This window comes from Equus asinus, chromosome 2 (assembly GCF_041296235.1).
Source record: "Equus asinus isolate D_3611 breed Donkey chromosome 2, EquAss-T2T_v2, whole genome shotgun sequence".
NCBI lineage: Eukaryota > Metazoa > Chordata > Mammalia > Perissodactyla > Equidae > Equus > Equus asinus.
The window spans coordinates 167,792,463-167,817,783 of NC_091791.1; the positions used below are offsets into that span (position 1 = coordinate 167,792,463).

The 25,321-nt window shown below is 45.2% G+C and overlaps 1 long non-coding RNA gene and 1 gene segment (V, D, J or C); one reads left to right on the forward strand and one right to left on the reverse strand.

Annotated features, from left to right (window-relative positions):
* Positions 1–23,944, forward strand: part of LOC106840669 (T-cell receptor alpha chain constant-like) — a 1,015,328-nt gene extending 991,384 nt beyond the window's left edge. The window contains 4 exon segments of the C gene segment in view: positions 19,513–19,767; positions 21,313–21,357; positions 22,259–22,366; positions 23,390–23,944. Of these exon segments, the coding sequence occupies positions 19,513–19,767; positions 21,313–21,357; positions 22,259–22,365 (407 nt within the window).
* On the reverse strand, positions 718–14,888 carry LOC123283042 (uncharacterized). The gene is made up of 3 exons (XR_011501504.1): positions 14,772–14,888; positions 3,162–3,242; positions 718–1,247 (listed from the first exon to the last, which is right to left on the reverse strand). It is a non-coding gene; the product is annotated as an uncharacterized lncRNA (long non-coding RNA).
* Positions 23,945–25,321: the final 1,377 nt, after the last annotated feature.

Below are 25,321 nucleotides of genomic sequence, written 5' to 3' on the forward strand. Positions count from 1 at the left end.
AGCTCATTGAGTTCTTTGCCAAGGGCAAGGACAGAATACAAGTTTCCAATGTTTACAATGATATACAAGGTAAAGTGAGTGGGCAAGTGCGTGAAGTATTTGCAGGGGCTCATTTCACTGTGCCTATCAGGGAGGAAATGCATTGATCTTTGGGAAAGGAACCAGCGTATCAGTGAGTCCTAGTAAGTACCTGGTTATTATTGATTATAATGCCTATACTTATCCTGCAGCCTTATATTGCACAGGTGACTAAATGTGTCCTCATTCCTTAACTCAAGAAGTATTGGGGTTTAGTGATGAAAGCCACTAAAACAAAATGAAAAAGATGGATGCTGTCCCCCATCCCAAATACTCCAACTATATCCCATGTTCCACTCCATGCTCACAAAATTTTTTAAAATACATTAAAGTGATAAAAGAAAGAAAGATTACCTACAGTGATAAGAGCAATTTGAAAAACACTGGTAAAATGAGATTGTATACAAGTATTGATTCCTAAGTAAAAATGAGGATCAGAGCTGATATCTTTTGGCTAGTAAAACAAGATTACTTGGTGAAATTTCGCAAATCTTTTTGAAGAATGTAAGTGTTGTCTAGAGAGTTGTCTTGACAGTTGTCTCCGTCAGAATTGTCTAGAGAATATCACTTGGACTCTTCCCAGGCTTTCCCCTACATCACTACTATTATGCCCTGAAATGAGATTTCACAGGCTTAATTCCATGGCTTAGTCTTTATTCCAGTAATAAAAGAGGGGGAATCCCAGCCAGAGCTCCTAGGAGGGAGGATAGATGCATGCTAATCACATTAATCTGTTATCAAGGTAGCTGGAGCACTATTGTCAGGCAGCACCGTGCTGTGATTTATAACACATTCATCTTTGGGAGTGGGACAAGATTATCAGTAAAACCCAGTAAGCAGACAATATGTCACTAAAGTCGGAGGCTTAATGTGGCTACTGAGGCCCATTGAACTTACTACAGTATTTGTAGGGCCCAAGTGTCAAGAAGTTAATGGTTTATGCAGACTTAAGTGCATTCTGATGTAGAAAGAAATGTTAAAGTAATGGTACAGAGGATAAAAGAATCTAGTTGTGGAGAAAAATAGGCATGTGGATGAGCCAAAAATAACAGACTGAAACAGCCCGGTCAGAGAGCTGATCCTAAAGAAAAAGGCAGAAAGTTTGGCTGAATACTTCCAGTTCCTCCAAGACTGGCTTGATTAGTGCATCTGGGCCACAATTTCTTCACCTGTAAAAAGAAAATGTTTAATATCACCTCATAGGTTACTTTAAAGATAAAATAAACTAATATATGTAAAGTATTTTATAAATTGTTGAATACTATACACGTGTAAGATGTTATTTGTCTTCAGAACAAAAAGAAAAGGCTAGGAGTGGTAATATAATTATTTCAATATATGTAGGATCTTAGTAAAATAGCTGTTTATATGTGAATCTATAGCCATAGGCGTTGTTAAAAACCACTCTCTCTTTTACTGAAGTACAGTGACTTGAATGCTACCCAAATGAAAATGGCAGGAGAAAGGATGCCATTTTGTAAAGGCCTACATTACAGTGTGAATTTGGGGGTAGCCAAAATCTTGTCTTCGGAACTGGAACAAAGCTCCAAGTCACCCCAAGTAAGTCTAAATTCCCAAGTATTTCTCCTTCCTTATGTTGTCTCCTCTCAGATTGTAACATTAGGATCACACAAGGTTATAATAGGTCTTTTTTGGCTATTTCCAGGATATTTAAATAAAGAGATCGTAGAAGGATCCCTCATCTATCCTTTAACATTCTAATAGTATAGTTCCATCCAAGTCATGTTCTTTCTTAATAGAAAAGAAAGCAAAGTCATTACCTATGATGTCAATAGAAAACTGTAGATCTGCAAAGGATAAGAACTAAAAAGAAGACAAGTGGTGTTTTTTACCAGACCTGAAGCAGACTGAGTGTCCTTTAATCAGAGGGACACCTAGCTTTGGGGGTAGAGCAGGAGTAAGTAACAAGGTTGCCACTCCAGTAACTAACAAGGCTACCACCGAGCCGCTGAGTTTGCAAAATGAGTTGACTAGGGGGAGCAGGAAGCTGTCACTCATAGTGATCTGGATGCTATTCCATGAAGTTTCAGACTGATTGAATTTAAAATTAGGAGAGACACTATGCAGGAATCTCAAACTCTGTGATAACTGTAGTGGAGACAAAAGAAGGACGGTTGGATACATAGAGTTGCAAATCATGAGTTTGATGGTGATAGACCTAGAGATGCAGGTAGACAGAGACCTCGTTTTAAGTGCTGCACAATAAATGCCCAAATTTGAGTCAAATGGCCTGTGAGTTATGTGGAATGTAAAAAGAAAGTTAAGATGTAGCCCCTTTGTAAGAGAAAGGGCCATATCCTTCCTGTCTTGGGTATGAAAAGGCTGTGTGGACTTGTGGGTGTTTTTGGCTGACTAGGAAACACTGTGGGAAGGATGGAGGCTATAAATGGATCTTCGGGAGTGGGACTAGAGTGCTGGTCAGGCCTGGTAAGTGGAATATTGGAGAAATAATGGAAAGATTAAGGATAAAATGTCTTCTTGTCTCGAGAAATGATCGTGTAATGGAGGATGAGCTGGAGTTTGGGGGATCACTCTTACTAGAGTTCTGATGTCTGGTTCTGGCAAAAGAATTAACCCCAACACAGCTGCAGTCTCACTCTAGTACAAACAGGGAAGGGGGTTCTTCTCTTGTAGCTCCTCTAAGATTTATGTGTCTTTACTAAAAAGTCTCGTGCATCCAGGCTATTTATGCCTTTGGTAGCAGTTCTGCTTCAACCTGCTTAGCCTCAGATCATTTGTTCTTTATCTGTAAGATATGGATAATATCTAAGCTCATTGCGCAGCTGTGGCCTGAATAATACATGTAGATTATTGACCTGCTTGGCATGAAACAGGTTCTCCATAAACGATGATTTCCCTTCTCCTTCCCTCAGTAGATCAGAGGTTGAAAAGCCCAACACTGCAGGCCATTTGTGTATGGGCATTTACTATAGTGTGAATACAGGATACAACCAACTCACCTTTGGAAAGGGGACCATGCTTCTAGTCTCTCCAGGTAAATGGTGACCCCATCTGGCCCTTATTTTCCCCTTATCTGGTTTAAGGCTTCTACAGGTACTTACTGTGTTTTAGCCTTGTGGATGCATCATCCTTGTGTTATTAGTTGATCTATAAATTTAAGGTTGAGCCTTCATGGAGGACTTCTAAAAATAAAAATAGCCAACAGAAGAGTTGGAAATAAGAGTAGAATTAAGTCCCTAGGTCAGAATGGAGTAGAGACGATTGCCTAGATGATTAGGACAAACCTGGTTTCTTCAGAAATAGCCTGGCTTCCTGTTTAAAGCCTGGACTGCAGTCTCTCCCCAGGCGTCCCTCCCACCCCTGGTACCCTCTATATCCTGAACTTAGCTGTGGGATCTTGGACAACCTGTGACACACACAGCTCCAGAAATCTTTCATGACTGAGAAGCTCTGCTTATTAAAACTGAAAGATCCTTGACAGCGGAGACTCTTCTTATATCCCATGAAGTGTCTAATATGGGCCTTTTACAAAGCAAGTGCCTGATAAATGCTTGTTTAATTGAAATCAAACACCCGAAGAAATCAAGTTTTCAGACCAAAGGGAAGAAGAGAATAAAGCAAATGACCCACTACCTTCAGTATGTGGTGAGGGAAAAACATGACGTTTGAGGATCAAAAAGACCCATGGTTTTTTTTTTGGTTTCTTTGTTGTTGTTTGTTTGTTTGTTTTTTGAAGAAGATTAGCCCTGAACTAACAACTGCCAATCCCCCTCTTTTTGCTGAGGAAGACTGGCCCTGAGCTAACATCCGTGCCCATCTTCCTCTACTTTATATGTGGGACGCCTACCACAGCATGGCTTTTGCCAAGCAGTGCCATGTCCACACCTGGGATCCGAACCGGCAAACCCTGGGCCGCCGAGAAGCAGAACAATGAGAACTCAACCGCTGCGCCACCAGGCTGGCCCTAGACCCATGTTTTGGTCTCTGCTACCAACTAGCAGTGTAACTTAGAGCAGATCTCTTGCCTCTGGGCCTCAGTTTTCTCATCTGTAAATGGGAAAGTAGGTCTGGATGACCTCTGGCCTCCTAGCACCAGCAGCCTATGGATTTATTCCATTTGGGATAAAGGGAGATTTTTTCTCATATGAATAAGTCGGAAAGCTATCTTAAATCTTGAGTGTTTTCTAACTCCTTAGAGTAAGCCAGGAAAAGGGGTGAAGTGACAGAAGGGACTTTATTGTGAGGCATCAGACACTGTGGGACTCATGGGAAGGAGGAAACAAATTCATCTTCGGGACAGGCACCTGGCTAAAAGTGGAGCTGAGTAAGTGTGAGAGTTGATGGTAGTTACAAAATATATTCTGGTGACGGTGAATGGGAGAAATAGAGATGTAATTTTTGTATGTTTTTTCGTTTGTTTTTTTGGTGAGGAAGATTGGTCCTGAGCTAACATCTCTTGCCAATCTTCCTCTTTTTACTTGAAGAAGATTGTCACTGAGCTGACATCTATGCCAATCTTCCTCTATTTTGTATGTGGGACACATATACAGCATGGCCACAGCATGGCTTGATGAGCGGTGTGTAGGTCAGCACCTGGGATCCAAATCTGCGAACGCTGGGCCGCTGAAGCGGAGAGTGTGAACTTAACCACTATGCAACCAGGCCGGCTGCTGTCATTTGTATCTTATTTAGAATTAACTACAATCTAGTGCTGAAGTATTAAGAATTGTGGCACCCAGATAAATTAGTCAAAGTATTCAAAGACTATATAAGCATATTTTCTTTGGGGTGGAATTTAGCAAACTTTTCCCAACAGATGAGGCTAACAGAAGCTCTGTCTAATATCAGAGTTTTTAGCACTAGAATTGAGCTAAATGGAGCCTGATAGAGGGAAAAAGCTAGAAGAGCAGAAAATTGCATGGCCATGATCTAATAGATCCTTTCTACTTCCGCTGCCATTGACTCAGAGACAAACTGGCGGGAGGATATTCAAGGTCATTTTATCCGTGCCCCAAGTGAGCCATACCCAGTTCACTCCAGAGACTGTGTCCCTTGGACACTAAACATTGTTCATGAAGAGTCAGTGAAGTGCAGAAAAAGGAGCCAGGTCTTCTGGTTTCAGTCTAGAGTTCTAGATTTGACTCGGCCCCAGATAGCAGTGTGACATTGAACAAGTCATTGCCCCTCTCTGTGCCTCAGACTCCTCCAGTGTGAGCCGAGAGGGCCAAAGCACTCAAAATCTGTGGTTCTGTGATTTCACTCCTATGCCACCCTAGAGTTTACATGACTCTAGAGTACAGACTCATGGCTATTTCATAAACAAATTCTATAACCCTAAGGAAATAACCTTGTTAATCAATAATCTAACTTAACCTAGAAATAATAACCGCCTTCTCAGCGCCTATGATGTGTGAGTACAATGCTAGGTGCATGACGTATGGTATTGCTTATTCTCAAACAGCTCTGTGGGGCAGAGAGCAGTATTGCTATTTCACAGAAGAGGAAACTGAGGCTCAGAGAAGTAATTGCCCAAGATCCTGGGTGAGTGACTAGAAGGGTCTAAATTCAAATGAGGATCTTCCTGCATGATCTCAAAGCCTTGCTCTTTCACCTACATTATATCACAGACCCTGTGCCAGGGCTCACTTAGAAATGAGAGATGATGCCAATCACAATGAGGAAGGAAATACGTGGAATTTATCTTTTCTATTCTTAGATACTGCCATGATGTAGAGACGGAGCTTTGGGAAATCTTGACTTGAATGTCCAAAGGATCCTCTTCCACCTTTAATGAAGAAACAAAAAGTATAAGGGCTACTGGGAGCAATGGAGAGGAAAGAGAGGAGCTGGCAGCAGCCACCCTGTGGTGGTTCTGACTCTCCCTTTCCCTCCCTATGTCTGTATTTTCCCCGGGTAGACCAGTCACCAGAGTAACTGATCTGCAATTGCCTAACTCATTTGTGAGTTACAGAAAAATGCAATGTTGAGGGCACTTTGGACATGGCCAGATCATAGAACTTTAGCTCTGAAAGAGAGCTTAGAAATCATCGAATTCAGACTTCTTTATTTTTCCAATAAGGAAAATAAGACCCAAGGATGTTGGTTGAATTCTTCAATATCATGAAGTCAGTGAGAACTAGAGCTGGGACTAAAACCTGGGGATCCTGGTCCCCGGATCTCACAGAACAGTGACTACTGCTTGGTGAACTTACCTTCTAGTGAGTAGGAGGCGTGAGATATGTTCATGAACAGGAAAAAGACAAATGGGATTTTCTAGGGGAGTATAAAAAAGTCCTCCTTATTATTAGCATCTTCCCATCAGCTCCCTGGACCTGCTCTCCAGCTGTGGTCTAAAAATTGAAGGAGGAGGAAATGGCCTATTTTGTGAAAGCACAAATCACTGTGGGAAATACTGGAGGCTTCAAAGTTGTCTTTGGGACAGGAACAAGACTATTTGTTGAAGCAAGTAAGTTCTGTGAAATAACCTAATTTGTATTACAGTTAAGGGACATCTGTTTTCATTCTTTTTTTTTTTTTTTTTTTTTTTGCATGGTTTTGTCTGCTATTTAAACGAGAAGATAAGTTGGCAATGATAACATTGCATTAGATAGTATCCAGGAGCATCATTCATGCAGGAAACATATACCGAACACTTACTAAGTGTGGATGGATATAACTACTGTAGGTCCTGTTTAGAACTGAAACTCTGTAATTATATGAATGACTTTTTTAACTTGAATATTCATGGCATTTTTTATATAATCCACTGTATATAAAGCAGGATCTCCTATTGGGTTCTGCCTTATTTCTTGTCTTCTTGGGAAAATGAAGTCTAAACTGAAAAATTATATGCTTCCTCCTCCTTTGCTGTATGCACATGGACACAAGAACACGCTTAGTAACTACCTCAGGTGTGACTTAGGAATCCCAGGCTATGGCCCAGTTACAGGGTACCATTTTGTATAGAGTTATGTCAGTGTGTGAACACAGGCTATAAACTTGTCTTTGGAACTGGCACCCAACTTTTGATCAGCCCAAGTAAGTAAGATCTTCAGAAATGTGTAGCCCTACCTCCAATATTGGATTTAGATTTATATATGTAGCATTTAGCCTGGTCTATAATAGAATATTATTGTTATTACTATTTTGTTATTATTGGTCATAACAATGCTGCTAACTTGGAATATATATTTTCTGCCATATTATTCTTTTTGCCCTTTAAGGAGAATCAATGTCAAGACAACAGGAGAAAAGTGTTTGAGTTTCCTTTAGAGTCAAGTACCTTACTTGTTCATTCAGTTGCTACCTCTCTGCTGAGGGTCAATATGAACCTCACAATGTTTTGATTTTACACTGCCTCCTGATTGTCTCTTTTAGAAAAGATTTCTTGGTTTTTCCTTGCCCAGGCACTTAAAATTTGCAGCTTACATTTACCCAAAGTATACTTAGCCCTCAATCTCTCCCAAAACTGGCCTCCTTGTCCCAATAATCACGCACAGTAAAAGTCAGTTCAACTCGTAAGTGATTATTGAGTATCATCAATAAGCCAAGGGCCATAGTTGGTTTGAACAAAAAAAAAGAAGCGTAACATATGACCCCTGCTCTCAAGAACTTTCAGCCTTAACAGAAAAACAAAACACTCATATATTAAAAGTCTAGTAACAATTTATATATGAATGTGCCAAGATGGGTGCTGTGTGTGGTCATGCCCAGGACCTGGCACCCAGCAGGGAGACCTGCAGGCTGGAGACAGGGAGCGGTGACGATGAGCAGTCCGTATTCCCTGGCAGAGATCAAGCACAATTCCACCCCTGAGTTTCTGGAAAAGGATTTGTCTGTATTTTCCCCAGGTAGACTGCTGAGATGTTTGACTTTCCTGAGGACAGAAGACCCCCTGGGCAGTAAGCATCCTTGAGTGAGGTGAGGAACAGGAATGAGTCAGGTGTGAGTCACCAGAACTCTCGCTCAGCCCCAGAAAGGACACGGTGACTCTGAGTCACGCCGAGGCATGTTTTTAGCGTGTGCCCCAGCACGACGTGCTAGAAATGCTCTTGCTCCTACTCATTCTGGCAAAATGAAAAATACGTTTTTGCTTTTGTCCCCAAGAAAATGGTGCCTTCTTCTCAGGCGTGGCAGCAGAGATGGGAAAATGCCCGCCTGCTGCCTGGTAACTTTAGAAACACTCACACCCACCCAGCCTATGTAGGAGGTAGGTTTTTCACAAAGTTTTGTAAAGACTCTGTTTCTCCCAGAAGAGCAATAGCCAGAGGCTATGTTTGTTGATAGCTGTGATCAGGAAAATGGAGGCCAATGGGTAGCATTGGGGGCTGGTGCTGTTATGCCCATTAGGGAGGCTCCTTCAAGTCCTCATAGCACCCATTATAGGGAAAATGATAGGATCAGCCTTTCCAGTTCCCAGCTTTTAAAGTGAAGGGTGTGTGTCCTCCATGAGAGGGTGGGCAAAGTCAGGACATTTTTGTAATGCACTTAGCCAGAGTGTGACTATGGAACATTCACTTTTGGGAAGGGGACCCAGGTGGTGGTCATACCAAGTAAGTGAGCAGGGACCCTTCTGTACAATGACCCTCCCCCCTTCTTCCTCCACCCCTCCCCACCCCGTTCCTATCCCTGGTGCTGGACAACTTCTTATTTCCACGGGAGGGAGAGGACATGTCATTCATCAATGCCACACCTAAGGTTCTTAGAAGGTCACTGTCCCAAATCTTTGCCTGTCCCTTGTTTCTTCCACCCTTCCCTTCTCTCAGCGTCTCTACTGACCACACTCCTGCCCTCTGTGAAAAGCTGCCCCTACTCTTCCCTGAGGCTGGGTTTCAAACTGAGCAGAGGACCACAACCGTAAAGGCTGGAAGGAGAAATGAGAGCTAGAAGGGACCTTGGGAGCATTTGCTTCTGCTGCTGGGGGAGCCAGAGGTCCAGGGTCTAAGCATCTGTCCAAGGCCATGCTGGGCAGATAGTGCAGGGCAGTGTCAGGGCTCCAGCCCCACTTCCACCCTGAGCTTGGCACAGCCACACAGCTCTTTGCTAACGTGGCCCTCGAGCCCAGTGTGAAGTAAGCTGAGGGCTAGCAGCACACACGGGCCAAGAAACTGAGGACTAAGTTCCCAGCTCAGCTCAAGACCGTGACGCAGGCCATGACTTCTGTGAGCTTCACCTTCTGCATCGCTGCAGTAGGGGTCGTGATCTCCGGTTCCTCCCATCTTTCCAAAATTTTATGGAAACTGTTGTGACTTTTTTCTCTGTCCTAGGCTTTTGTAAAAGCAGGGCCCTGTCTGATTCAAGAGAATTAGAAATAAAAGAATCAAAGAGCTTTGGGTGCCCTGGCCTATTTCTGGGCAGTAAAGAGGGAAGGACAAATGCACCAATCTCAGGAAGGGCCTGAATCCTGCCTGGATTCTGGCCTCAGACAGGGATATGCAGGCACCAAACCAACCCCTGGGACTCAGGCAGGAAGAAGGCTGGGAACAGGCGGCTTCAAAGAGCTAAAGAAAGGTAAAGACAGAACAGGAGAGCTTCAAGGAAAGGAGGTCAGGATGGCTTTAGCACAATGTAACATCAAATCTCTGCCCTTCATCCTCCCAGCCCTTTCAGAAGCCCCTTGTATCTGACAAAAGAGGATGGAGTCAGACCCTTGGCGTTACCCAAGCAGGCAGGTTGGTGGTGGTGGCACTGGGGAGTTGCTGCCCAACTGCTCTGCTGACAGGAACGTGTGTTCTCTTCTGGGCCAAGGGGGTGAGTCCCCAACCCCTGGCTCCCATCACTGCCTCTCACCCCTCAACGCCAAGGCTCAGGGGCTCAAGGACAGCTGTGGGAGATTTCCCACAACTCCGAGAGCATCAGCCAGTGTTTCCCTGGATTGTTGCCCCAAAACCACCAGGGCAATCGGTAGAGGTCACATGAGACAGGTTTTATCAAAGGCTTTCCTCACTGTGTGGATTAGGAGGAAGCTACGGCCTTACATTTGGAAGAGGGACCAGGCTTGTTGTTCATCCATGTGAGTATTATAGAAATGATCAAGGGATATTTTGTAGACAGAGAATATATTTTGGAAAGATATGCAATAATGAGGGAGACTGTGATGTGGTCCGCTCCGTCGTGAAAGGAATTCATGTTGTCTGGAAATAACTTAGTGTGTTGGGTCCGATGAAATGATTGGGGCTGTGCTGGACAAGGGTTTTGCACAGTGCTATCAGAGGACAAGTCCCCAAGTTTTGAGAAAAAAGACGTCACTCTTGGTTAGGTTCCTGAAGCAGGACTTTCTTCTTGGCAGCAAAGGAGTGTGCCCTTCCCCTCAAGCCGATGGCTGAGACTCTTTCTCACCACCTCCACTTGGATCCACGAGATGGCTGTCCCAGTGAGAGCATCCCAGCCAGGGTGCTGAGTCATGCAGGGGTGCTTGAGGGGGTCTCAGGGCGGGGACGGCTCTCCTCTGGCTGCAGGAAGCCTCATCCCTTTCCCTTAGTGTAAAGCATTGCTTGGAATCATCATATTATTAGCTACTATTTACTGAATGCCTGACATGGACCAGTGACTAGACTCTGTCCTTCACCTGAGTTCTCATTCACTGCTCACCTCCGTCCTAATATTAGGTAGCTTCCCATTTTACAGATGAGGAAATAGAGGCTTGGGGCAAGTAACTTTCCCAAGATCAGACAGCTAGGAATGACAGAGTTTAACTCTAATCTGTTTGACTCTAGGGCCTTATTGTTAACCATGCAACTGTACTGCTACCACCATCCCTCCTGCAGTCTGTGAAGGAAGACCCCAGACCTCGAAGGCCACCTGTGTGGTCCTTGGTTTGCCTATACTGAGCCTTCTTGCCATGGTGCCCATAGCAGCCTTGGTATAGGACTCTGCCTTTCTGAAGAGATGAGTCAAGTCATTGATTTGGGCTGGCAGGATGCAGGTATGGCAGGGAGGGAAGGAGAAACCTAGGGGGACTGTTTACTGGGCATGAAGTGACCCAGAGAGAGAAAATTTATCATGAAAACCATAGAACAGGCTGTTTAAAAGCTCTGTTCCCAAACGTGTGAGGGGGCCGGGCAGCCGCCCCGGGCGCAGAGGGCAGTATTTGTACTGCGTTGTACCAGGGTGTGAACACAGGCAGCAGAGCACTCACTTTCGGGAGCGGAACAAGACTCCGAGTGCATCCAAGTAAGTGCCTGACCTGCAACTCTAGCCAAAGACACAGAAAGTCCCCACTCTGCTTTCTTAGATGATGAATCTGCACTTCCTGAGCTAATTTCTCATGTTTCTTCATGAGGTTTGAATGTTTTGAAATTTGAATTCCCAGCCACTGGCTCAATAGTGGTTTGTTTTCTAGTGGTAATAACTGCCAATGGGAAATGGCCTTTTCATCATTACAGAGACAGACTCTTTTGCTGTTTCTAGATTCCTTTGAGACTAAGATGTTTATCAGAAAAGAAATTGTGACTGATTATGCCAAAACATTTATTTTTGTTACCATCTGGTTTTCAGGAAAGGTGATGAATTAAACTTCCCAAAGACCCTGGGCATTGGACAAACTCTCAGTAAACTCCCATCTAATCAAGAGATAAGGGAAGAACTTAAAGCCTAAATAATGCACTAAAACAATAAAAACTTTAGAGAATGGAACCATACAGAACTGAAAGAGTCCTAATAAAAGAAGATAGAGAGCAGGACTGCATTAAAAATGAATTAAAATATTTAGAGGACTTTTGCATTAAACAAATATTTACTAAGCAACTATTACCTTCTAAGCACTATGCTAGATGTAAGGAAGGAAAGGAGGGAGAGACAGAGGGAGGAAGAAAGAAAGAAAAATGCCAATTCTCTGCCATCCAGGATCTCGCAGTGGGTAAACATCCCTATAAACAGACAGTTACACCCAGTGTCACCATGTTGTAGTGGAGGTTCAGACAAGTTGCGATGGGAGCGGAAAGGATGACGAGCCCTACCTCTTCTAGTTGCCTGGTACTTACATGCATCCTACACTGCACCATAAGCTCTGTGAGTCCAGGACCTTCTCTCCTCCATCCTTACATCTCCACAGCCGAGCACAATGTCTGGCACACAGGTGTCACTGAACAAATGGTTGTTGAAAAAATGCCTTCTGGCTAGGAGGGTCAGAGAAGGCTTGAGTAGAGGGGTAGTAACTGTTTAGAACATATTGGTTTAGACAGTAGCAAGTGTTCTCCAACAGAGAGAGTTGTTAGACTTCAAAACAGGGAGATTAGAATCCATCCAAATGTGCATGGGTGGGAGAAAACCCATCTCTCCGGGGAAGACGTTCTTTGTATTTATCTATTGTGCACTTCACCAAATTTCTTCCCTGCCATGGTCAGCTCAGGCTGCATTTAGAAAGCCTGAAACCCATCATATTTCTCAAGAACCAGAGTGTAGAGGCATAAGAACTACAATACCTGGGATAGGAAATCAGCACAAATGGGTTTTTAGCAGCAAAAAGGAAAGAGGTCTGATAATAAATACGTGAGGTCTATGTCTCCATTTGACAGACCACCCGAGAAACTTTTCTCCATTAGGACTAGAATCTTCTTTGACGTACACAGCTCCAGGGTGCGTAGGAAGCAGTGTGGAAGGAAAACCAATAAATTCACATTTGGGAAAGGCTTTTAAAGTTGCCATTGTTTCTCAAAGGTAAATCCTGCAAAGCGTTGGGATGATGTGGTTCCTGCATGCTGACTGCCTCCATTATCTGCCCCAGAGCTATTCCTGGCAGTGGTGGGAGAATTTGCTATACAGCTGACCATGTGTTCAGCAATTGCCCAAATAGAATGAAGCTGTTTCATGATGATTAGAAAGAAATAATCAGCATTAGTGGGGCCCCTAATTGTGTCCACAAGGACAGGTAGGAGAAAAAATACATTCAGAACACAGAAAACTGAAGGATAAAATTAGGCTAAAATTTAGGACAGAATTTTAAATTCTTGGCACTAGAGAAGGGACTTCCCAGGAATATATATCTAAACCTGCATAGGTTCCAATGGGTGTTTTAAGAAAAAAAAGATTATTGAATCAAATAAGTTTGAGAAGCTCTGGATTTCTTTACTACAAGACTTCTCAGAGCCTTATTTGAAATGCTAATATGCACTGTCACTCTTCAAGACTGAAATATAGTATATAGAATTTTCCAAACTTATTTGAGCTTAGAATCTTTTTTCCAGAGCAATTTAGAAGGACTACAGTTTTGTGAAATTCTCACCAAGAAGTACTTGTCTAAACCACTCTCAAACTTTGGAGGAATTTTTTCCCCATAAGGGTGTAAACCTAATCTTAGAACCCTCCAGAGAAAGAGATTCTTGGGCCCCATATGTAACTCAGTCCTGATTCTCACAACCTTCATAGTTAAGCAGTCCTCCTTGTCAATTTTATGTGAATATTCCTAGGGCAATTTTAGTCTTTCTCTTTCTCTTCCCTCAAGGAATTACAGAACAACTTTCTAGAAGGAGAGCCTTTCATAGGCCTCCATTCCATGACTAAGCTCTACCCAAGGTTTTCCATCTCTTGTCAGTGCTATGAATTTTCCCTAAAGATTCATTTCTCAATTGATCCCTGGATCTTCCCCAGACTCTTCCAATTTTCCTCCTTCACTTTCATGTGGAATTGAAATAAGCATCCACCCTCCAGGAAGGCCTGACCAGCTCAAGGCTGGCTATGAGGGAAACGTCCACGGCGTTATTACACAGGAAGTTCAGGAATTAGGACTCATTGGGCCAGCCATTTCTCTCATGAAAGAGAAAGTGTGATTTGGAGGAGCCTGTAAAGCAGGGACAGAAGATATTGCTGCCCTGGCAAGGCTGACCCTGCCAGAGTTAGCGTTCTTGTAAAGTGCCCTCCTATTGTGTGTCATCTGGTGGCTACAGTAAGCTGATCTTTGGAGCTGGGACCAGGCTGGCCATCCACCCGTGTGAGTATGACCACACAAACGACCAGGGCAAAAGTAATTGATGGCTTGTTGATGAGAAAACGGGCAATGATTTATGGCAAATTCACAGACCTATGAAACTCTTGTTTTCTATTTCTACAAGCTCTCTTGCTGACTTAAAATGTTCCCATTTCTCATATTAAAGACAGAAGTGCCAAGGGCCAGTTGGGTTAATGAAAATCTGAGCAGGATAATTTATGGAAACATGAAAAGAGTTCCAGATACTCGGTGCTTTCAAGTGAAGCCAATAATATCAGCACCAGATAATCTGAACATTCAGGAAATTAGCTAAGTGTCCTTGAGGGAAAGAGATGAGTTAATGGCAAACACAAATTCTCTTTTATTGCAGCAGGTCGCTAAGTTCCCTGGCTTGGCTAATGAGCATGGGGATACCTGCGCCAGCATCTTCCTCTCTGTAGTTTGGTAGAGTTTTGAACTTCTCCCAGGGTAAAAGTGGCCGAGACCCCTATCTGAATGGCAATTACACCATGTGAAATAACAAGGTATGGAGGCAGGATAGAATGGGGTTTATAGCACGACTTGGGAGGCTGGCAGATCTGAGAAAAGTCTGGTTCTACCCTCTCCTGCTAATAAAATCTCCACTTTCTCATCAGCAAAATGACAATAACCACACTGTAATATGAGACAATGCCCAGCATATAGCAAGTAATCAATAAATGGTAGCTTTCTAAAATAGTATTACTAGTATCAAGGCTTTACAACACTAAGGCTTATATTACTATAAAGGGACAGGGGACCAGCTTACCTGGGAAATAGAAGATCTAAGAAACAAAGACCCAGGGAGCCTTTTAGGATGCTGGTCTCAGAGCCTGGTGGTTTCCAGCAGATTAATGTCAGGAAGGCTATTGCACAGACCTTACCTGCAGTGGGATTCAACAGTGGTACAAGTTAATCTTTGGAGCAGGGACCAGACTGAGAGTCCAGCCAAGTAAGTAGAGTAGGGCAAGGTGGACATTGATGGGTAATTCTTCTTTGTCCAAGATGCTGAATTAAAACTAGGTATTTGCTTCTGCAGGATCCAAAACAGTTTTTTCCACTCATCCCCAGAAAATCCTCACATTCTTTATTCAATGCTCCAAAACATCCTTAGGCTGGGATCTTAAGGATCACAAGTCAGGTGATGAGCAAGTAGTCCTAGATCTACCACAAGAGGATCCAACATACTGCTACCCTGAACAAGGCTTTTTGCTCTACTGAATTCTTAGTTTATTGAAATCACAACATCCAACCCAGGGCACTACAGTAGGATGGGGAAAGAGGAAAAGGATTGAACACGCCAGAGATAAAGTCTCAACACGAAAGAGCAGAAAGTCTAACTCTAGACAGTGTCATTCTCCTGTCCTTGGGAGATCAGCGCTTCTCCTATTGCTGTAGGAGGTAGGTCCAGTGAGTTTCTGTAATGGTGCCACCTGCAGTGTGAGTACCGGAGGAATGTCTGGGAAACTCATATTTGGGAAAGGAACTCAAGTGTCCATAATAGCTGGTAAGTCACCCTGGGTGGCACCATTTGTAACCCCATGGGCCAGTGTCACTATTTCTTTCCCTGGGGATATCAGTATTACTATGATAAGGCTAACTGTGGGTGTTATAACTAATTGTCTTACAGAGGGCTCTGTGAAGGGAAAAACCATCACTATCAGTTTTGAAAATCTGTGTTTCTCTAGATCAAATACATTAAAATTTGACTTTAATCATTCAATGGATATTTTTAAATGCCTTCTATGTGGCCATCACTATAAAATGTTAGACTGAGTATGAAGGCTAAGATAAATGTCTGACCTGTCCCCAAATACTATAACAACCAGCCAAAGGGACAGAGCTATCGTAAATTTAGCTACCTGAAAACTACTTTAGCATTACCTAATTGATGCTGTCAATAGGCACATTAGAGATTCAGAGGAGTAGGGTCCTGGCTGGAAAGTTGGCCTAGATGGAGAAGGTTCCACGCACTAGAAAGGATTCATTGAGCCTGAAGGATAGGTAAGATCTTTATGGGCAAAGAACGGAGAGAAGGGGACTTCCAGGAATAAGGAACAACAAGAAAGAAGGCATGATCTTGGGAATGAACAAGGCAGGTACATTTTGACCTAAGTAAACACATCTGATAATAAAGTCAGATGGAGAGAAAGACAAAGAAGATGTCTTCTTAGACAGAAGAGAAAAGGAATGCTAGAGCCTTCAACAAAATACAGACAATTAGGGCCAGGGCCAGGGCTTGGGAAACTGGGAATCCAACGTAGAAATGCAGACCAGATGTGAAGGTGAGAGGGGCCAGCTCTTTCCATGGATGGCTCATGGCCTAGGGACCTCCCCTCTCCTTCCTCAGAGGGCTCTGAAAGAGGTTACCCCATCCCTTAGAGGAGGAGACACCTAAAGGTTTTTAAAATGGAGACAATGAGAGTGGTATGAAGATGCTGCCTCCCAGTTTCAATTTGGCAAAGGAACCAGAGTTTCCATTACTCCTGGTAAGTCAGCCCAGGCTCACTGCTTCCTGACACTCACTGGAGCTTCAGCGGGACCCAGAGTCACATTTCTGGGTTCCTAGTACTTAACAACAAAGCACAGATTTAGTGGTAAGGAAGCTTTCAATCACTGCTGCACCCCTGGGGATCTGAAGCACTAGACCATTTGGACATGTCCTTCTGTGGTTGGTTTTAAGTTAAAATGAAAGGTTAGGATCTAGAACAGCTGAAGTTCCACATCAAAAAGTTGATCCAGTCTTTCTAAGGCTACGTTCTAAGACATCATCAGTGGTAACATGTGTTTATCTTGCTAAGGTGGGAGAGGATGTCTCTTCTCCCAGGGCTCTAGCAGTGGATCCCTAAAGACCTCCAAATTAAAAGTGACTCATTTCATATTTTCAGACAAAAAAAAATAGTTTAGGGTTCAGTACCCAGCTGTTTTGACCAAAAATTCTAATAAGCAGAAATTTTGCAAATCTATAGTCACTAGCCCATTTATTTATTCAACAATTGTTTCTTGAGCACCTACTATGTGGCAGATACTAAGGATACAGCAGTAACCAGAGACAGGACTTTGTTGTGAAAGAGCTTACATTCCAGGGAGCCAATATGAAGAGCCTGGTGCAGCTGTACTCATATAGGGCATATAAAGGACTTGAGAGAGGAAATCCCAGCTCTCCACATCATGGCAGCCCCTGGATGTCATGCCAGGAAGTTTGAGCATCATTCTATAGGCAATAGGAGTCCCTGAATTATTTTGAACAAAAAGTGATCCAATCAGCTCCATGTTTTAGACAACTACTTCACAGGAAGAGCTCAAAGAATAGATTGAGGTGGGGTGAGAGGGAGAGGGTGAGCAAGAGCAGAAATCAGAGGCAAGGAAGCTGGGTGGGAGAAACAATAGCAAAAATGCAGATGGGGAAGCCCAAAGTGTATCAACTGGTAAAAATGAGACTTGAGAGAGGCTAAAAAATCACCTCAAGTCTTCTGACTTCACTTACTGCTACTTCGTTTTGATCTCTCACTAGCAAAGTTGAGCCACAATTGGCCTGCCACTGGTAGTCACCCTTACAAACTTAAAGATGGATTTTAAGTCGCACACTCAGCCCCTTCCCTTTCCTTGTGTTCCATGGCATTGCTCTCTCCAGACCAACGCTTCCCCATAGAACTTTCTGTGACAGTGGAAATGCTTGATTAATCTGCAGTGTCTGATACAGTAGCCAGCAGCCACATGTGGCTATTGAGCTCTTAAAAAAAGGTTTGAATTTTTAATTTTATTTAATTTTGGTTAGTTTTAATTTAAATAGCCACATGTAGCTAAAGACTATCATACAGGACAATGTGGTCAAGACCTCCAGTCTGGCACCCAGTGGCTCTAGGACTTGAGTAAATGTTTAACCAGGACTCAAAGTTGGGCATCTGGCCCCAACAGCAACTCCCTTTCCCCTCTAAGGCCAAACTGCATCTGGTGGCACCTTATCCTTTGCCTTCTTCTTGAGGCCACATTCTCTCAGCATCTCCACACGCAGCCATGTCACACTCCCCACTCCTACAGATGACTAACAAATCCGTTGGGGCATTTGGGTGACACAAAATGGCTTCCCGTCTCTCCCTTCCCAGTAAAAAACTATTTATGCTGTAGGACCTTAACCCACATGATGTCAGCTCTCCAGGTATGTGGAGATTGGAGGGGAGCAGACAGAATCCTTTGGGGCCAGAACTTTGGATGTCCCTCCCATGTGACCATAGACCCACCCTAGCTCTGCTGTTCCAAGAGCAGCCCCACCCCGCAGGCGACTCTGCCTTGACCCAGCATCTCAAGGCCATGCCAAGGGCTGATTTCCCTGGTTTCAGGTCCAGCTCAGTGTCTGCGTTGCCAAGGTCACCCTGGCTGGCTCAGCAAGTGGGGTGCATGGCTGATCTGAGAAGCCTTGCATGCATGGTGAGGAGCTGTGGGAGCAGAGAACCACAGGGGCAGGAAGCTCTCCTCTCAGCCCCGCTGTAAACTCTCTGGGTGGCCCCAATGTGTTAATCCTCCCAGCATACCTCCGCTTCCTCTTCTAAAGGCAGGAGGTCTAAACGAATAAACAATGAAAGTCACATTAAAAACACAAAGTCCTACAGAAACACTGAAGAGTGATTCTCAGCACTAAGGAAGAGCCTCCAGTAACTCCTGCTTCCTGGGGTAGAGTAGAAACTGACTCTATTACTCAGTAGCACATTATCATGGCAATATCCTGGTAGTCACAATAGCTACAATTACTTACATTTGTTTGGTACTTTACAGTTCATTAAATATAATTTTATATGGAGAAACTCATTTGTTTCTCAAAGTATCCTGGTTAGGAAGGTGGACAAGGCAATATCGCCATTTCACAGATGAAATTCCTGAGACTTAGGGAGCTGGTGTGGCTTGCTCAAGGCCTTGTACCTCGTAAACGGTAGAGCCAGGCTTGGACGCCGGTATTCAGATTGTTAATCCAAAACTTTTACCGATGAGAGAAATCTCCTGGTCACGTGAGCCATTTTCCGACTTAATGATAGCCTGTCATAAACCTCCAATTCCTGTCAATACCCAGACTAAGTCGGGGAGACCACCCCAGATTCCAAGATGTATGGTTTGCTGGGCTGGGCCACTTTTCTATGCTTGCTTTGCCTGCCAAATCTATGTTTTTGTTTATTAGGCCTGCTGAGGTTCTGAAGAAGTTCCTGTTAAGTAGAAGAATAACCAGTTATCATTATCATTAAGTGGCCTTGCATTTCTGGTTTCCTTGAATGGCAGGCAGAGCCCGGCAAAGAGCATTCACTGACAACCTGGCTTCTTGGCCAGGACTTGTGGCTTGTGCCTGTCCCTCAGACCCAGTCCATTGTGAGCAGCTGGTTTCTAGAATGTTCTTTCCCATCTAAAACCTGAGAATGTGACTTGCCAGCTGCTCTTGCCCATCACTGGCATCTGGACTCAGGCCTGGGTTGGGGAAAGATGGAAAATTATCATCTCCTAACCCTGGTCCTCTTGGCCCACAGATATCACGGACCCGAAGCCCTCCGTATACCAGCTGAGAAACCCTAAATCCAGCGATACTTCCATCTGCCTATTCACCGATTTTAATTCTGAAGATAAAGGGAATTTCAGAAAAGAAGGAGTGTTCTTCTTCAACAGTACTACGCTGGACATGAAGGTCATGAATTTCAAGAGCAATGGGATGCTGGCCTGGAGCAAGACATCTGACTTTACATGCAATGACACCTTCAACGAGATAAAGTTCTACTCCAGCTCAAGTGAGTGCAGCCTTGATGTCTCCTCACTTCCAGAGACCTCGTTGTGCCCGGGGCCCAAGTCAATAGTATCTAAAAGCTGCTCTGACTCTCAGCTTCATCAATTGCCAGCAAAGCCCCTTCTTGTTACTGATCACCAGGCACCCCCATCCTCGAAAGCCACAGAATGTCGTAGGCAAAAAGCAGACGAGGCTCAGGCAGCTGGAAAGTGCATTGGCCCTTAGTCTCACCTACCTCTGTTCCCCCCTCCCTGCCTCTGCTCAGGGCTGTTTGACCTTTGCTCCTCTTCCAGGCCCCATTATAATGTGCTTCTTCAAGATATCTCCCCTTGTTTCTCTCTCTCTGTCAGATATCTTTCCCAGCTCTTAACCTCACTCAGTCACTCATTCATTCATTCACAGCCATGGACTGTGCACGTACAACATGCCAGATGCTAGAGTAGAGGAGGAAACAAGTCAGATGAGGGGTCTGCCCTGAGGAAGGTCCATTCCGGTGGGGTGGGGGAGGGGGGAGCCATCCATCAGCAAGCAGAAATCTAGAGAACTTCAGACTGTACTATGTGCTTTCACTTGGAGTTGAGGAAACGGCCATGTTAGGGACAAAAGTCAAGGAAGTTCTCTCTGGGGAAATGGTATGTGAGCTGAGATTTGAAGGATAGGAAGCTACCAGCCATGCCAAGGGCAGAGAGAGGACCCTGTGGAGGCCTGAGACAGGAGTACAATGGGAGAAGAACAGTCGGAAATGGGAGGGAAGAAGTAGCAAGAGCAGATCACAGGGCCTCGTAGGTCATGAGAGGGCAGTTACTATGCTAGTACAGTGAGAAGATTTCGACTGGCTTTAAGCAGGGAATGACATCTAATTTACTTTTTTAAAAGACATTCTGACTGCTGAGTGGAGAATGGATTGTAGAAGCCAAGAGAGGAAACAGAAAGGAACCTCTTGCAGCAGAGAGATGATGGAGCCTGGCCAGGGTGGTGGCTGGGGAGTTGAGTGGCCAACACTATTTGAGATTCAACAGTAGAACCATGCAGGGATGGGAAGGAAAAGAGGAGATCAAGGAAGGTGGCTGGATTTTATGCCTGAGCAGCTGAGTCAATGATGGTGCCACTTACTGAGATGGAGGAAACAAAGGAACAAATTGGGAGGGCAAGGATCAAACCTTTGTGGAACACACGAAAGCATCCCTCCTCCTTATGGCACTTGTCACTGCGTGTGTCTTACTGCTTCTATTGGACTCCAGACTGGAACTGCCCCGGGGCAGGGTCTCTGTCTGCAGGCTCCTTATGGCCTCAGGTCACATAACATGTGCTTTGTACAACCAGTCTTTGTCAACTGCATGAAATGGTGCCCAGAAGCCAGAGTGTTGGTCCTGCCAGGTCCAGCAGCTCTCCCCAGCAGGTGCCCATATGTGACAAGTTCCTTCCAGATCTCTCCCACAGGAAGCATGGAAAGGTTGAAGACATTCACCTGCCCAACTCCTAGGAGCTCTGGCATGGGAAAGTCAGCACGCTTCGGACTCTAAGAAAATTTCTTTGTTTCTCCTTTTAGACTATTCCTGTGATGCCCAGTTGACAGAGAAAGGCTTTGAAACAGGTAAGAGAAGGGTCTATCCCAGCTTGGCACAGGTTTGGGGAGGCAATGAACCCACAATAACCCTGACAGGACTGGGGAGGTGGGAAGGAATTTGTGGATCTAGGAATGAAATAATGAGGAACGCAACAGCAGTTCGAGCCCTGCTCAGAACTGCCTGGGATCATTCTTGAATCCCCAGGTTCCTCTCACCATCTCTAATTTTCTTTTCCATTCTGAGTATTTCAAGAATGAGTCTCTGGTTTTACTAGACCAATGACTCACTCCTAGGCCTCTGTATTCCTTTCAATTGCTCCACTGGCAGGAGAGCCAGAGACAGCTTCTGGGTGGCCCAGCTGCAAAATTTCTGACTGGCTTACTGTAGCTCTAAATGAACCAAGTTGTCCTGAGGACGTGTTCCCTCCAGAGCCCAGGGCTTTGCCTTCTTTCAAGAAAAGCAGCAGAACTCATGTAGGTGGCGATCCTGCCTCTCAAGGATTCCCACCACTCCTCACCACCTACTCTGGGCCCATACTCATTTCCATTTGAGACATTTTCACTGAGTCATCCCTCTTGTGGCTCAGCCACTAGATTCTCACCAAGGGGCCCAGACCCCAGGGATTGCGTGCATTAAGTTCTGAGCACCCACCCATCCCCATCCCCTGAGGGGCTCAGAAATAAAATAAGGACTAAATATATCAGGGGTTTTCCTTTTGAAATGAAATACCGTTGACCCCGGAGGAATGTATACATATGTTTACGAGGAGATGTGCACAGAAGTTCAAAGGGAGAGGTGATCGAGGAGCTGAAGCCCACCCCCACCTGCCCCACCCTGCTTTTGGGAAAGCCACTGGTGTGTCATAGGGGACTGTGCAGACCCTAAGTGTGTATATCCATAACCCACTCTGGCCCCTTCGTTTTGCAGATATGGATCTCAACCTCCAAAACCTGTCACTGATTGGGTTCCGCATCCTCCTCCTGAAAGTGGTCGGCTTTAACCTGTTCATGACACTGCGGCTGTGGTCCAGCTGAGGTGAGTAGGCATCTCAGCCAGGGGGTGGGAAGGTGGGGGGCGGTGAAGGTCTTGGGGTGGGTCCCCAAGCTCTGAAAGCAAACCTCCCCCCAGGATCTTGCTTTCGGTCCTGAGTCTCGGCCCACCAAACTCCTTTTTTCCCTGTGACGAGTTCCTCTTGTTAATAACAGTGGTTTACAACATTTGTGTAACACAATACACGCCTCAGGGAACAATGGTCACCTCAGTTGAGCCATGTCTCCCCTTCGAAGTATGAAGAACAGTTGTTATCATCCTCATTTTGAAAATGAAGAAACAGGCCAAGTAACAGCAAGGGCCCCACACTAATGAGCAGAAGATGAAAGACTCAGGCCCTGACTCATTCAAACCCAAGCCTTCTGTTGTATCCCTTTCACTGCAAAACCTAAAGGGGCCCCCAATTCCTTCCCTCATGTCCTCTGCCCCCAATATGGCGAGAAGTTGTTATACTCATATTACGTCCTACCTGGTGTAATATGAAGATATTATACTCATATTAAGGAGACATTACACTCAAGTAAGAAGATATTATACTCATATTACTGGCTGGAGCCTCCACATCCTTCTCCCCCAGTGTCCCTGGTCATCCTGCTGACAAATGCCTCCCATTCCACCACTATCAAAAAGAACCCAGGGGGCCGGCTGGGAGGCACAGTGGTTAAGTGCGCACATTCGAATTCGGCGGCCCAGGGTTCACCAGTTCAGATCCCGGGTGTGGACATGGCACCGCTTGGCAAGCCATGCTGTGGCAGGCATCCCACATATAAAGTAGAGGAAGATGGGCACGGATGTTAGCTCAGGGGCAGTCTTCCTCAACAAAAAGAGGAGGATTGGACACAGATGTTACCTCAGGGCTAATCTTCCTCAAAAAAAAAAAGAAAGAAAAAAAGAACCCCAGGGTCCATTTGCTCCTAGAACTCTACAAACAGAGGTATCTCCATCACATCCCTAACCGTCCTGGGGCGCCTCTGTAACCAGCCTGATTTTTGTTCTTCCTCATCCCAGGTCGCCAAGAATGTGAGAGCCCAGTGCTCCCTCACTCCTTGCTCCTCGCCACCCCTCCTTTCCCTCTTTAAGCAAAGAGGCGCACCCTCTGCCCCCAAGGGGGAAAAGGCTCCCTCCGCCTCTCTGGCCCCACTGGCAATGCCACCAACTGGATCCTACAGGATATCTGTGATCAAGATGCTGAAGAGCTGCCAAACACTGCTGCCACCCCCTCTGTTTCCTCACTGCTGCTTGTCACTGCCTGACATTCCCAGCAAAGGTTGGGGCTGCTGCAGCCTCTCCTGGCTGTGGAGGAACTCCTGCCCCTCCCCAGAGACCACCTCTGTTCCCACTGGATGATGGATCCCCCATGGTTTCTCTTGAGCTCTAGCTCCCGGAGAATGTTGTGAGAAGTTTATATTTTTTTCAATAGTGTTCATAAAGAAATACATATCACCCTTTTTCCCAAGATGTGGGGAAAATTATCTCATTATCTAGGCCCTGCTATGCTGTGTATGTGAACCACATTGTATATTCTGCTGCCCATGGCTTCATTAAAAGCGATTTGGAAGAGCAGAGACTGTGCTCCTGTTTGACTGGGTTTCGTGGGGTCATTTTCAGTTTGCCATTGGTCACTAGCTGGGCAGAAAGAAACCAAGGCATTTGTCCATGATGACACTGAGGGAGCCTAACTCGACAAGCTGCTTAAGTCAACCTCTTCCCGGAATAACCTCTGAAAAATTCCACTCTGAAGGCTGTGCTGGGAGCCAGGCAAATCTACTTAAAAACTTGGGTCCCTGCTCTTCCATTTTCATGCCACACTGCTGGGCCACCCGTAGCAGGAGGCCCTTGTACATGGTTGGAAATGATCCGTAGTTGGCAGACAGGGACCACACAGCAAGTGTCCCCAAAATGCCACCCACAGTCTCTGGCCCTTCAGGAACATTTCCTTTCAGACTAGATTCCTGTTGAAACTGTGCATCGCCCCACAATTTCACAGCTGGGGACCACCCACCCCTCCACTGCCTGAGTCCCAACCAGTGCCCAGCCCCTTGAGGCGTCCAGTCTAAGAGTGGGGGAGGGGGGAGAAGATTGTGACCCTAGCCAGCCTTTCTGCTCCCAACATCCTGGATGTGAGGATGAGGAAAGAAGAGATGCGCTCTCTCCCCTCAAGCCCAGGGACTCGGCCAAGGAGAGTAGATGTCTCCAGTCCTCACCCATAGGACGGAGGTGGGATTCCCCAGGGACCCTAGGATTCTCTTGAACCTCCTGCTGCCTGAGCACCTTTCCTGGGGTCACGGACACTGATGGGAACACCCCTCAGAAACCACTCAGCCATCCACCTCACAATTATCACAATCAAGACCGAAGCCCACTGCTTACCAATTCCCCAGGGATGGGAGGGCATTCTATCCCCAAACACCTCTACGGTTCACCTGTGTGTCTCTGACCACACCAGCCAGAAATATGCAAATCCTTCCAGCTACAATTCTGGCTCCTTTTCACAGGGATGGAGCCACGAGCTCAATAGGTGACCTAGGCATGTCCTTCCCTCCCATGAGCTGCACACTCACCACCTATAAAATGTCAGGTAGGACTGGGGGCTGCCTCCAGCTCCATGCATCTCTGGTTCTATGACCTCTGTAGAACCAAAAACAACTGCCCATCTCCTGGCCAGCCCTACCAAGGGCAGTCACAGGATCCCCAGTTCTCTCTGAGCCACCTCATCTGCAGCCTGAATATGAGTCCCTTTAAAGATCACTAAAGGGAAAGGTCTCAGAGGAAATCCCATCACAGTAGGTCACTCTCCACATTGGAGGACAGGTACCACCTTCCCAAAGGTGGGATCTGCCATCTGCACAGAACTCACAACTCCATCCTCATTAGTCTGACACAATGCCAGAGACGCCACCACTGAGAATTTCTTTTAATTAAAGCATTCTCTTCCCCATA